This window comes from Mus caroli, unplaced genomic scaffold (assembly GCF_978045245.1).
Source record: "Mus caroli unplaced genomic scaffold, Mus_caroli_1 scaffold_18, whole genome shotgun sequence".
In the NCBI taxonomy this organism is placed as follows: Eukaryota; Metazoa; Chordata; class Mammalia; order Rodentia; family Muridae; genus Mus; species Mus caroli.
The window spans coordinates 72,803,402-72,817,861 of NW_028227273.1; the positions used below are offsets into that span (position 1 = coordinate 72,803,402).

Genomic DNA, 14,460 nt, shown 5'->3' on the forward strand with positions numbered 1-14,460 from the left:
TTTATTGGGAAAATCCAAGAATTACTTTTAGAATTTTTCTAACAGGATTTCTGTCTTGGCTGGGAGATCCAAGAATTTTTTTTTTAACATCTTTTCTGACAGAAAGCAAATGAGCTAACAAGAAAGCTTTTAGAATTTTTAGAAGGACAGAGAGCTGTCTTGAGGAAAAAAATAAGCAATCTCAACCAGAGTTTTTATAAGAAATGACCATCTAGAGCAGAGAACATACACATACACACACACATACACACACTAGAGAGCCACTTCAACAAAACATAGGCAGCCAGCTTGGATTCATGATTTGATTTCAAATCATTTGTTTATGCCTCTCCCAGACACCCCTTCTTTCAGACTCCTTTTCAAAGCCAAGGTTCATCCTTGCAGCAGACCTATTAGAATTATTCCTTAATTCTCCAAAGAGACTCTAAAAGACAAAAAGGACTGAAGATGTCTTGCAGTCCTTAAATGACCACAAGCACCAGCCCAGACTGCCATATGTAGCAACACTTTGAATCACCATATATAGGACATGAGATATTACTATAAAAAACAAAGTTATACAGTATCTATCCTCAAACTCAGCCCTACAAAAGATACTAGAAGAAAAACTTCCATCCAATAAGGTTAATTACACCCCCCCCCCAAATATGGGAAATCAGTAAGTACAAAAAGTAAAACCAAAAGAAGACACAGACACACACACACACACACACACACACACACACACACACACACACACACAATTTTTAAAAATGAAAAATAAACTCTAGACACAAAATAAAGATCATACTGAGGATAGGGAACCTATTAGTCTTACCTGCATGAAGTATGAATAGTCAAATACTGATAGTTTTGACACATATGTGTAATCTCTATTTTCCAGTGTAAATGGTAGAGGATTTAAATATACGTGTCTGTGATTTCAGTCCAATGTTTGGGTGACAGTATCAATATATGTGTCAATCAGCTGCTTGTAGAGCCTATGATAGGATAGCCATATCAAGCTCCAATCTGTTAGCATATCACAGTTTGTTTTCACTCTTTTAAAGCCATACATTTTGAAAGAGTGGGGGCTTCCTAGGCTATTTAGTGAGTTCTAGTCATCTTAATCTACAAGGGTCATGTTGCAGACAAAGAAATATATATATATATATATATATATATATATATATATATATATATATATATAAACAAAAAATGGATCAAAGATGCCTCAGTGGCTTACATCAGGAGTTTCAGAATTTGGGTAGCTGAAAAGGAGAACTGGTTCTCTAGAGTGAGATACAGTCTAGTGTTTCTTGTCTACACAACAAGAAAATGTCACTGGTAAGTTGAGCAAGATTGTGATTTTAAACAGTCAGATTTAGCTTTGAGGGGGCACACACTTGTGGAAATGTCACCAGGTGGTCAGTCTCTTTGTATTCTGATTCGACCTCTCTGTCCTCAGTTTCCAGAATCCTGCTAGTGCTGGACACTGGTATGGAGCTGTGGTAGAGAAAGTTTTTGGAAAGAAAAAGGACAATGAAATAACCTCAGTTTACTTACCTGTTAAGGAGGGTGATTTGGGAGAAAAATTAATGAAGAAACCTATGGATGGCCTTTTTAGTAGGTATCTTTCTTTGTGGCTCCTGGGAGATGGGCTAAAGGATGTAAAATTGACATAAAACTTGGGGTGAACAAAAATGTCTATAAGTTTTGTGTGGTTTCTACTTTGTTCTCTCTTGGTTGCTTACTACTCTCTTCCAGGTATGACAACCCATGTTTGACCCTAAAGTGAGACAGAAAAGAGTGTGTGGTTGAGGATAAAGTAACCTGCAACATGGTAGGAAAAGAGAAGACATGTGTGCCTCTGGTGACGAGATACTATCAGGATCTCTGTATTCTGATATAAAGTATCCAGGATCAGCATTCAGAAGAAACTAAACATTCTCTAAATTACTGGGAAAAATAAATGAAGATATTCATAGCTAGGTGAATGCAGTTTCTTAGGTCACATTATAGTCTATTTTTTTTCAGGAAGACATTAGGCAGATGGTGTCACCCTTCGCCCATGAAATCCATGTCTGCCTTTCTTTACCATCTCTGTCTTATTAGTCTCCTCCATTCTAACATTAGAACTCAAGGAGTATCACTATAGTGTGCTTCATTGACTGCATTCTTTGTACCAGAGGCATGGACCTGGAATGGTCCACTTTGCTGAATCAACTGGTAATTTTTGTGTCCTTATTTTAATTTAAAAAAAAAAACTATAAGAGTGTTTAACATTCTGAAACTGATGCCTTCACCATAAGAATATATATATATGGAAGTACATATGAAAACATAAATAGTGAATAAAATATGTCCAAATACATTGGAAATAATTCAGTGACCAAATTTAAATTGGTAGTCTATTTTTTCTTTTTTTTTTATTAGGTATTTTCCTCATTTACATTTCCATAGCTATCCCAAAAGTCCCCCATACCCTTCCCCCAACTCCCCTACCCACCCACCCCCAATTTTTGGCCATGGCATTCTCCTGTACTGGGGCATATAAAGTTTGCAAGTCCAATGGGCCTCTCTTTCCAGTGATGGCCGACTAGGCCATCTTTTGATACATATGCACCTAGAGTCAAGAGCTCCGCGGTACTGGTTAGTTCATAATGTTGTTCCACATATAGGGTTGCAGATCCCTTTAGCTCCTTGGGTATTTTCTCTAGCTCCTCCATTGGGGCCCTGCGATCCATCCAATAGCTGACTGTGAATATCCACTTTTGTGTTTGCTAGGCCCCAGCATAGTCTCACAAGAGACAGCTATATCTGGGTCCTTTCAGCAAAATCTTGCTAGTGTATGCAATGGTGTCAGCGTTTGGAATCTGATTTTGGGTGGATCCCTGGATATGGAAATTTCTAGATGGTCCATCCTTTTGTTTCAGCTCCAAACTTTGTCTCTGTAACTCCCACCATGGGTGTTTTGTTCCCAATTCTAAGAAGGGGCAAAGTGTCCCCACTTGGGTCTTTGTTTTTGAATTTCATGCGTTTAGCAAATTGTATCTTATATCTTATTTTACCTAAGTTTCTGGGCTAATATCCACTTATCAGTGAGTACATATTGTGTGAGTTCTTTTGTGATTGGGTTACCTCACTCAGGATAATGCCCTCCAGGTCGAACCATTTGCCTAGGAATTTCATAAATTCATTCTTTTTAATAGCTGAGTAGTACCCCATCTTGTAAATGTGTGACAGTTTTTGTATCCATTCCTCTGTTGAGTGGCATCTGGGTTCTTTCCAGCTTCTGGCTATTATAAATAAGGCTGCTAAAATGTATTTACATCACAAATGCTGCCCTCCCTCTGAGTCCCTTCCCTCACAGAGTCCCTGCCCTCATTCCCCAACATTTTCTCATGTGAGAGTGGGGATACACCTGGGTATCAAGTCTCTGTTGGATTAGGTTCATCCTCTCCCACTGGGTATCAAGTCTCTGTGCATTCTCTTTCAGCGATACCAAACAAGGCTGTCCTGTTGGAGAACAGACTTCAGAGTCAGGCTGCAGGCTTCAGGACAACCTACAGTTCAGTTGTTTGGGGAACCACATGGAGAGTGAGCTGTGCATCTGCTACAAATGTGCCTAGGCCCTCAGTCAAGCTTATGTATGTTCTTTGGTTGGTGACTCAGTCCCTGAGAGCTCTCAGCGAGTCATGTTAGTTCACACTGTTGGTCTTCCTCTGGAGTTTCTAGACCTTTCATTTTCTTCTGGCATTTTCTCAACTGCTCCATGAGAGTCCCCCCTACTTGCTTCCTATGTTTGGCTCTGGCTTATTAGCATCTGTTTCAGTCAGGTGCTGCATAGAGCCTCTCAAAGATATTTATCTTTGGCTCCTGTCTGCAAATGTATCAGAGTATCATTGATGGTGTCATGGATTGATGCCTCCCAATGCAATGAGTCATAAGTTGGGTGGGTTATTGTTTGGTAATTCATTCAGTCTCTGCTCCATCTTTTTCCCTACATTTCTTTTAGACAGAGAAATTTTGGGTTGATACATTTGTGAATGTGTTGCTGTCCTTGTTCTTCCACTGGGGCCCTGACTGTCTACAGGAGGTGGCCCCTTCAGTTTCCATATACCCACATCTATGCATCTCCACTAAGGAAACCCCCAGAGTATGATGGGTGCCTAAACCTTGTCTCACTCTTATTTCTATACTCACACTTGATCCTTATCACCTCATTCCCATCACCAACCCTCTCCCATCATGTTCTCCTTTTCCCTCAGCCTCCTATGACAATGTTATTCCCCCTTATAAATGACATTCAGACACTTTCCCTTGGGTCTACCTTCTTGCTTAATTCTTTGTGTCTGTGGTGTGTAGCACCTATCATGGTTATCCTGTACTTTATGTTTTTTTTCTTTTATATTAGGTATTTTCCTCATTTACATTTCCAATGCTATCCCAAAAGTCCCCCATACCTCCCCCACTCCCCTACCCACCCACTCCCACTTTTTGGCCCCGGTGTTCCCCTGTACTGGGGCATATAAAGTTTGTGTGTCCAATGGGCCTCTCTTTCCAGTGATGGCTGACTAGGCCATCTTTTGATACATATGCACCTAGAGGCAAGAGCTCCGCGGTACTGGTTAGTTCATAATGTTGTTCCACCTATAGAATTGCAGTTCCCTTTAGCTCCTTGGGTATTTTCTCTAGCTCCTCCATTGGGGGCCCTTTGATCCATCCAATAAGACTGGCTTCCAGAGAGCTAGGAGGAGAATCTTTGTTTTGTTTAGTTTTGTTGTCTGGTTTTTTTTTTGTTTTATGCCATTTTATTTTATTTTATACTTTGCCATTCTAATAAAATATTTTATTAATTTATACTTAATTATATTAAATATAAATATTAAATTCATATCAATATTAAATATATTAATGTAAAATAGTATAAATATTATATTATTAATTTATATTAAATAAATTTAAATGTTTTGCCCTTTCCTATTTTCCCCTCTGAAAATCCCTTATCCTCTTCCCCTTCTCCCTGCTTCCCAACCCACCAACTCCTGCTTCCTGACCCAGTCATTTTCCTATACTGGGCATAGAACCTTCACAGGACCAATGGCCTCTCTCCTAGGACAACAGTCTTAAAACCCAAGCCTACAGTGATACACTTCTTCCAACAAGGCCACACCACCTCCAACAATGGCACACTTCCTACTATTGCCAGTCCCTGGGCCAAGCATATTTGAACCACCAATTCACTTATAACTATGTTACCTCAATCAGGTTGATATTTTCTGGTTCCATCTATCTGCCTACAAAATTCATGATGCCTTCATTTTTCATCGCAGAATAGCATTGCAGTTTTTAAATTAACCAAACTTTCTGTATCTGTTCTTCAGTTGTCAGATATCTGGGTTGTTTCCAGTTTATGGCTATTACAATAATGCTACTATTATTGTAGTGGAACACAGGTCCCTTTGGTATGGTGGAGAATGCTTTCAGTATTTACCCAGAAGTGGTAAAGCTGGGTCTTCCAATCGAACTATTTCCAATATTTTGAGAAATGGCAAGATTGATTTCCAGAGTGGTTGTACCAGTTTGTAATCCCACCAGAAATAAAAGATTGTTTCTCTCTGCCCTTACCAGCATATGCTGTCACTTGCATTTATGAACTTAGCCATTCTGATTGCTATAAGATATAATATCATGTTCATTTTGAATTGCATTTCCCTGATGACTAATCATGTCTAGTGCTTCTTTAAGTTCTTGGTCATTAGATATTCCTCTCTTGAGAATTCTCCATTTTATTTTTTTTTGTTTTTGTGTTTGATTTTTTGTTTTTTTGTTTGTTTTAAATCTAAGTTCATGAGTTCTTTATATATTTTGGATATTAGCCCTCTGTGAGATATATGGAGGGTGAGGATAGTTTACCACTATCTAAGCTGATATATTGTCCTGTTGATCATATCTATTATCTTACAGAAGATTTTTCATTAATCACTCTCTTATCTTTTTTGCATTCTTTATTATTTTCCTTTTTCACTTATTATTATTATTATTATTAATCATTCCATTTTATCTCAAATGATATCCAACTTCCTGGTTATGCTTCAGCCACCCTCCATCCTAACTCTGCCATTCCCCTTTCCTTTTGTCTGTATAAGAGTGGTCCTCCACCCACCCACATTCTCCCACCCAACGCTCAAGAATCCCCTACTCTGGAGCCTCAAACTTCCATAGGACCAAGGGCCTCCCTTCCCCTCCCATTGCTGTCATGCAAAGACATCTTCTGCTACATATGTATTTGTAGCCAAAGATCCCTCTAGATAAATTCCTTGGTTGATTGTCTAGTCTCTGGGATAATCATGTGCATTTCCAGACTTATGTGTTCAAAACCACTGATGATACAAAGTTTCTCTATAAAAACCATCTTTTCATGACACAAGACAGTTTTCCATTTATTTGTTATTTGCTAGGGTTGATTGAATACAGAAGTACATATTGTTCAGAAGCTTTCAATTTATATGTTGGTAAAAAGGATTGTGCACAGTCCTTGTTGAGAAAACATTCTGGTTGGACGATCTTGATTCATAACACATGAACAGTTAGACAATTACTATTGGAAACATCTCACAGGTGATTGCCAATCTGATCAACATGAACTGGCATAGATTATTCATGAGAGTAAAAAAAGAGGATCAGGGACATGTATTAGAGCAGACAGTATCTTTCTTTGGTGCTCTCTAGTTTTCACTGCAAACACTTTAATTCTGTAAATAGACTGCTGAGGTATTTTTTATTATTACTATTATTATTATTACTATTACTATTATTACTATTACTATTATTATCCTGATATTAGTGTTATTCTTTCATAATTTTTCCCACTGTTCTTCCATAACATTTCCACATCTTTAATGACTTCAATACACTACTTAAGTTGCTCAAATATGAACAAGTCATTGGAAAATTACTGGATGATCATAAGGATATAGGTCATGTTAGTCCTTTAACTATGGGAGAAGTAGAGGGAAGAATTTTCAAATGTGTAGCACAATTTGTAGTCATGGGTTTCCCGTGTCTCTGTTAAGACATCTACAACAGAAACATCAATTAGCATTTAAGTCTCTTGCAATTACATATAGATTTCATATATCTCATCATACTTTTATGACTTGGGTATGAGGGACTTAGAAATATATGAATGTAGGGACATGATATAAATTTTCATTGGAATATAGATTGACATAGTTGTTTCAAACATTACATATGGAATTCGTACATGCAATACAGGGCTTTAATGAAAGCTACCATGTTTTCCATGCACTCTACACCACCAGAATCATTGCATCAGATTTTGGGAATGCTCATGTTTAGTGGATGACAGATCACTGCTATTTTTGACTGCACACTCTTGTCAAGTTGCTCTCTTAGTTGAGACTTTCGATCCTATGATTAATCTTCAGTGTTATGGGCTATGTCGTGAATGTGAGGCAATAAGTTATAGAAATAGCAGGAGAGTAGAAACATATCTTAGAGTGTGAGGGTTGACAACTTGAGAGAGTCAAGGAAAAGTTTCAGTACCAAGATCAAAACTACTCTTTTGTAATATATTGAACTGTAAAATTTCTTTTAAAGAAAGGATTAAATTGCTACTGACAGATTCAGTGTACTGACTGTGAACACTATTCTGCCATTTATGTATAAGATGATATTTATATTTTAATTAGAATATAAGTATATCTCTCTTTTTTCTCCCTTCAATCCATTCAATGTCCCACTGACTCAGTCCATCTCAAAATCATGATCTCATTTCATTATTATTACATTATTTCCACATACATTTGCATAAAATTATAAAAATAAAACCTAGTAAGCCAATTTTGTTTTACCAGTGTGTAGGTAATTTCAAGGTTTACAAATTTGTATTATAAAACCAATTAAGTGCTTTTTCTTTGGGAAATCAGAATTCTCGTTCTCTCTCTGTTAATTGTTTTGAAGAAACTGTAGAAAAACATGGCAGAGGTATTATAACATGAATGTACTAAGAAAAAATAAAACGTATGAATGATAGATTTTTTTTTTTAAAGAAAAGAATATCTACTGAATAGACACTAACAGAACCATTGGGAAAATTATTACTATATGTGTGAACCAAAATGTATTCATATTCATTTATATATAGAAAGTGTTTATTTAGCTATTACTAAAACATATTTGAAAACCCATATGTCACTTCCCATCTCTGGTGCTTTATACTGAATAATACACATATTAATTTTATCAACCTTTCCCTCCAGAAAATACTGCATAAGCCTGAGTAATTCCCAAAGAAAGTAAAATAAATTATCTCATAGATTTGAAGTTGTGGGAGTATGTTGATAAATCTGCATAGGTACAGTGAGGAGAGCAGAGCAGATGTGATCAAAGTTAGTGGGAACATGGTTCATGAGATCTCACATGGAAAGACATGTAGTTAGATAGAACTGGTACATGTAATGTTTTCTTCAGAATAACATGCCAGATGGCACCAAGTGTTCAATATATGGTTTCCGGGTGGATGCTGAGAAAGTTCCCATATCACAGAGCATGTTGATTAAGAAAGCGAAGAACTTTGTACTAATGTGTTCAGTGCCTGGGGATTCCAGAAGAGGACATGGCACCCTGGAATCTAGAGTTATATGCAGAGGTTAGCTAATGTGTGGAGGTGTTTGCACTTCAACTCTTGGCTCTATGAGAGGAGTTCACATTCCTAACTGCTGATCCATCTTCCCAGCACTGAAGAGATCAGTGTCCATGTTGATTCTTTCATAAGCATAGAGAAGAATTCCATCAGCAATATGTAGAATATAGAAATACATTATATGAAGCATGAGAAATTGTAAATTCAAATATAAATTATACACTGAAATTATTTTATTTGGAAAGTGAAATCGTTTAAAATGATCTGAACATTAAGGTCAAACTTACCTCCATGTTTTTATTTGATACAGGAGGGAATCCAGAGGCAAGTTTGGGCCTCATTATTTTACATTCTATTTGGAAAACATATGCAGATCTATATCCCATGTAGAAAAATTATTGGAGCCATGAGTGGGCCTCTTGTATATTGAAATGTGTTATACATATATATCTGCATTTAAAGTATGAGTATAACAAAGGAAGGAAGAAACAATGTCACACATTCACAAGGGGAACAGTAATGCAGGGTGTAATTTTAAATTCCATTTTAAAAAAGTTGTAGGACATATAATGCAACAATGCAAGGAAACAAAATATAAGCATAGATTCCCACTAAATGGTTATGTTGCTTATTTCTCGGTGTGTCACACAAAAAAACCAAACAGCACAACACAAAGGGCATAATGGGCATGAAACCTAAAATATACCTAGTTTTTCATTGGTCTTCCTAATTTGAGTTACACTTGCTCACACAAGGTATGACAAATTGCATTTCTCTCTCTCTCTCTCTCTCTCTCTCTCTCTCTCTCTCTCTCTCTCTCTCTGTGAACACATTCATCTGCATGCATAGTGATATCATGCTTACCTCCACCATGCCATGGTATTACTGCAATTATGCTCACAGTTCTGTCAGAATGACTGAATAACTATGAAATCTGTCCAGAATCTCTCAAATCCTATCTGGTCAGCGCCTTAGGGGAAATGTATATTCCTTTTCAAGTAACTGGAAATCCGAGAGCCTTGGCTCATGAGAAGAAAGGGACAAACAGTGGGGAAAAGCAGAGAGGACATTGCAGTCATATTCACCAGAGACCAGCTGGGATTATAAAGGAGAGTCACGAAGGAATGACAAGCAGAAGAAATTGTGTAAAAGGAGACAAAAGTACAGACCAAGAGAAGGATGGTTTTAGTGGCTCTGGACGCAGGGGAGGATCTAGAAGAAAGACTGGTCCTGGATATGTATTGCATCATCTGCTTGTGCCTGTACAGTGTGAGAACCATGGAGCCACTGGCCCATAGCATGAGCCCCAACAAAATCACTTCAGGACTTGACAGTAATGTGGCATAAAGGATGTCACTGGTTGGATCATGACGGACAGAATAACAGAAAAAGAAAGACTTCAGGTTTGTTGTGCTTTCATTGCCATTTCTTGCCCTCAAATACACAAGGTTAACACTGTTTATAAATAAATAAATCAACCAGTTGAGGTACACTGAACAACAAATGCACTTGTGTGTTCTTACTTTAAGTTCTGAATCCCTGGAGTTCCTGGGGCTGATGACGATGGCCTGAAATACACTAAGAAGTGAGGTGCTGCCAATACTTGCACCCCTTCCTACTCTGTGTAAAGAAGAAACCAATTTGCATCCAATATCATTGAGAAAATCTGTAAACCCAAATGAGGATATTGTCTGGGGCACTCCTTTACCCAGTACAGTTAAGATATTGGCTACAATCAAGTGAATTAGAATCCAGTCTGTAGACCTTAACCTGTACCTTGTTAGGTAAAAATATATATAGTGGTATAGAAGAGTGAAATTTCCTAGAATTCCAATTGTAGTCAGAAAGATGAATACCATTCTTATAGACAACTCACTGGCTTCCATGCTGTCAGTTCTTGTTCTCAAACTGAGGATATTGAATGGCAAGGTGAAGGTGGAGACACAGTCACCATTCTCTATCCTAAATGAATCCATATGATATATTCAACATGTAGGACATCTACCACTTTTGCATACTTTTTACACATAAAAGTTATTGTATTGGGGCACAAAGCAATCAGATATCTCTAAGTTCATACTTTGTGAAAAGTGTAAAAAACCAGCACTGTCTCATTAACAGGAGAAGCACAACAATATTTGTTAGGGGTGACTCATGTTTGAAAGAAAGCAATGATTTCATCCTCACAACTAGACAATAGTCATATGGCTTACATTTAACTCTGGGAGTTAAACACAAATCCATGTAAAATATAGTAATATGACTACAAAATTAATAATAAGGGAACAACCCATATTATTTTTGTATCACCAAAAGAAGTGATGTATGATTAAGGACATAAGAGTTGAGTTTTATAAATTCAGGCTATAATTCCAACATGAATTGTGTCAAGGGATAGTTACAAACATTAACACTGGAGGAAAAAGATTACTATGTCAAATGACATTAATGTTTAAAATATTTTACGGTCAGAGGGAAGTTTATAGTAGAAAACAATATCCTGTAGGACTCATCTGTGTGGTCAGTTTTTCTACTTTCAATTTCCTGTATAAATTATAAGTAGTGCGATATTTGATGGCACTGTTTTCAAATACCTGTAAAAATATTTAATTCTAATAGTTGAAATCTGAAAGAAATAAAAATTATAAAGGCCCTTTTATAAAAGTTTTGTAAAAGTTAAAAGGCCCTTGCTACATACATAGAAAATAATTCTGGAATTTATTCATTTTTTATATATAAAATTTAATTTCTTGTCACAACTTCTTCTATTAAGGCTAGACAAACTCCAGTTAGGGGAAAGGGTTCTGTTGCCAAAAGCAGGCAACAGAGTCAGAGATAGCCCCTGCTCCTGCTGTTAGTGGTCCCACAAGGGGACCACGCTGTACACTGGTTACATATGTTAACCATAGAGATTTCTTTTTTTGTTAAATTTAAATAAGTTAAATGTTTTAGTTCTCTTAATTAAATATTTTAACACATTATATTCAAAGGCTTACATCTAGGAATCACTGGGTTGCTCTCTAAGATCTACCTTCTAAATTTCTTTTTCCTTCAAAACAATTTTTAAAAATGTTTATTAGATATTTTCTTCATTTACATTTCAAAAGTCCCCTATACCCCACCTCCCCTGCTCCCTGCTCTCCAACCCATCTACTCCTGCTTCCTGGCTCTGGCATTGCCCTGTACTTGGGCATATAATCTTCGCAAGATCAAGAGCCTCTCCTCCCATTGATGGCCTATTAGGCCATGCTCTGCTACATATGCAACTAGAGACACAAGCTTGGTGGGGGGGGGTAATGGTTAGTTCATATTGTTGTTCCTCCTATAGGGTTGCAGACCCCTTTATGTCCTTTGGTACTTTCTCTAGCTCTTTCATTGCAGGCCCTGTATTCCGTCCAATAGATGACTGTGAGCAAGTACTTCTGATTTTCTAGGAACTGGCATAGCCTCACAAGAGACAGCTATATCAAGGTCCTGTCAGCAAAATCTTGCTGGCATGTGCAATAGTGTCTGGGTTTGGTGGTTGTTTATGGGATGGATTCCTGGGTAGGGCAATCTCTATGGGCCTTCTTTCCATCTCAGCTCTGAACTTTGTCTCCGTTACTCCTTCCATGGGTATTTTGTTCCCTATTCTAAGAATGAACCATAGAGATTTCTAACTAGCATTTTATTAAGTCTTTATAAATATTGATACACAAATATCAATATTTATAATGATACAGTACTCTGTATCTGGCACTGGACTAACTGTGGAGAAAATGTCTGGCGGGAGGAACATGGCAAGTTTAGACCAACTTAGGAAAATACCAGATAGTCACATGGCTGTCATTTGTCACACAGTCTTGTGTGGAAAAGAGAGAGGGGAAGTCCCCAGTGCCTGAGTGCATAGCCTTCTACAGGCTGACTTTGACTGATCCCTCTTCCTCTATGCAAACCATCACAAAGCAGATCTTCTTTACTTTTAATCTTTGAGGTTGAAACATAACTATATCATTTCCTGCTTCAGTGTCCTCTCTTCAAACTTTCCCATGAATCTTTCCTTGCTCATTTACATGCCTTGTACATATTCCTAGACAAATCCTAATGCTTTCAAGTAAAGCAACTAGGAAACCCTTGACAAGTGACCCAGAGCTCCACTTAGAACCTGAACTGATAACCGACAGGTCATACATGTGGCCAATAAAGTTCTAATTCATCTGGATTCTCCACAGTGAATGTTTTTATTGCATTCCGAGGCCATTAAAAATGATTCTTCCAGGTGAATTATTTAATATTAAAGCATTTTTTGTACTTTCAAACTGGTTTCAAACCTATTTTCATTAATCACATTCTCACTCTGAGTCAGAGGAAATGTTTTGATGAAATGAGGCCATCATTTATGTGGAATTCCCAGTAGAAATGATTGGTTTCTGGAACATAGTTCACTCATTCCTTCAAACCTGAAGTAATAGTACATGTACATGTAGAAGTCCTGAAAATGTACTATGCATGTTGCATGGAATCATAGGCAATTAAAGCTGTCACTTTACTGTCAGGAGAACTTAGTTTTTAGTCTCTTTTTGTTTATAATAATTATTTCCAAATATTTAATAATAAGATCTATACATCCACTTGCATAATAAAAGAATATCTGCCATAAATGCCCTGATTATAAATCATGCATCCAGAGCTTTTGATCTAATTCAGAATTGTCCAGATTCACCACTGTACATAACAGCACAAATAAAACTAAAACTCAGTTATAAACTTACCACAAATATGTCCTAGTGAAATATTTCGTAAGGGAAACTCTGATATCTTTCAGACAGATATTGCAAGAGCTCATAAGCATTAGATTTGTAACCAGTGTGACAGCACAGATGGCACTGACAGTGAGGAATGGGCTAAGTTAGAAGTGGAATGCAGTGCTTGCAGGACCCCAGCATTCATTTCTATCTGATTCCCTTCCTGAGGAATTTCTCTGGGTTCTATGTAACTTTTCTTTTCATCGAGTTTCTATACCATGTCTGAATGTCTCTTATGATTACTTACCAAGACTGGACTATTTAATCTTCTCTGCTCTCAGGTTGCAGTCTGTTCCACTTTCTGCACCATTTTTCTTCCTGGGATGCTGATATTAGTGCCCTTGACACAAAACTCAAAGTGTCCTTTTAAGGGAGGTACCGGGGTCTGAATATGGATATGTGATTCTGTGATCTCATCTCCCCTTAGACTTACAATTACTATTTCACTTGTTGTAGCAATAGATATTCTAAGTAGACTTGACCAGGCAGTAAATAAGCTCTGAACTTTTCTCCCCTGTTAATAGTTCAATGATGTAGTTCAATAATGAACTACAAATCTTCCTATTAGCTCTTAAGGGAGTATTTTAAAGTTAAAAGAGGTTGTTATCAAACAACCCTGAGATTCCACCTCACATCAGTCAGAATTGCTAAGTTCAAAAACTCAGGTGACAGCAGATGCTGTTGAGGATGTGCAGAAAGAGAAACACTCCTCCATTGCTTGTGGGACAGCAAGCTGGTACAACCGCTCTGGAAATCAGTTTGGCAGTTCCTCAGAAAATTAGATATAGTTCTCCTGGAAGATCCAGCAATACCACTCCTGGGCATATACCCAGAAGATGCTGCACCATGTAATAAGGACACATGATCCACTATGGTAATAGCACCCTTATTTATAATAGCCAGAAGCTGGAAACAAACCAGATGCACCTCAACAAAGAAATGGATACAGAAAATGTAGTGCATTTACATAATGGAGTACTAGCAGCTATAAAAATAATTGATTTTATTAAATTCTTAGATAAATGG

General features: G+C 37.3%; 1 protein-coding gene and 1 long non-coding RNA gene across 2 annotated transcripts; both read right to left on the minus strand.

Annotated features, from left to right (window-relative positions):
• Positions 1-6,711: 6,711 nt before the first annotated feature.
• On the minus strand, positions 6,712-13,881 carry LOC147000495 (uncharacterized). Its single transcript, XR_015045918.1, has 2 exons — positions 13,682-13,881; positions 6,712-8,772 (listed from the first exon to the last, which is right to left on the minus strand). It is a non-coding gene; the product is annotated as an uncharacterized LOC147000495 (long non-coding RNA).
• LOC110288460 (vomeronasal type-1 receptor 4-like) lies at positions 9,119-11,748 on the minus strand. Its single transcript, XM_021154804.2, has one exon. The coding sequence runs from the start codon at positions 10,624-10,626 to the stop codon at positions 9,622-9,624; it is 1,005 nt and encodes a 334-aa protein (XP_021010463.1). The 5' UTR covers positions 10,627-11,748; the 3' UTR covers positions 9,119-9,621.
• Positions 13,882-14,460: the final 579 nt, after the last annotated feature.

Bases quoted from the DNA above. Each gene is read 5' to 3' on its own strand.
- LOC110288460 (XM_021154804.2), bottom strand. From the start codon at position 10,626: ATGGATTCATTTAGGATAGAGAATGGTGACTGTGTCTCCACCTTCACC.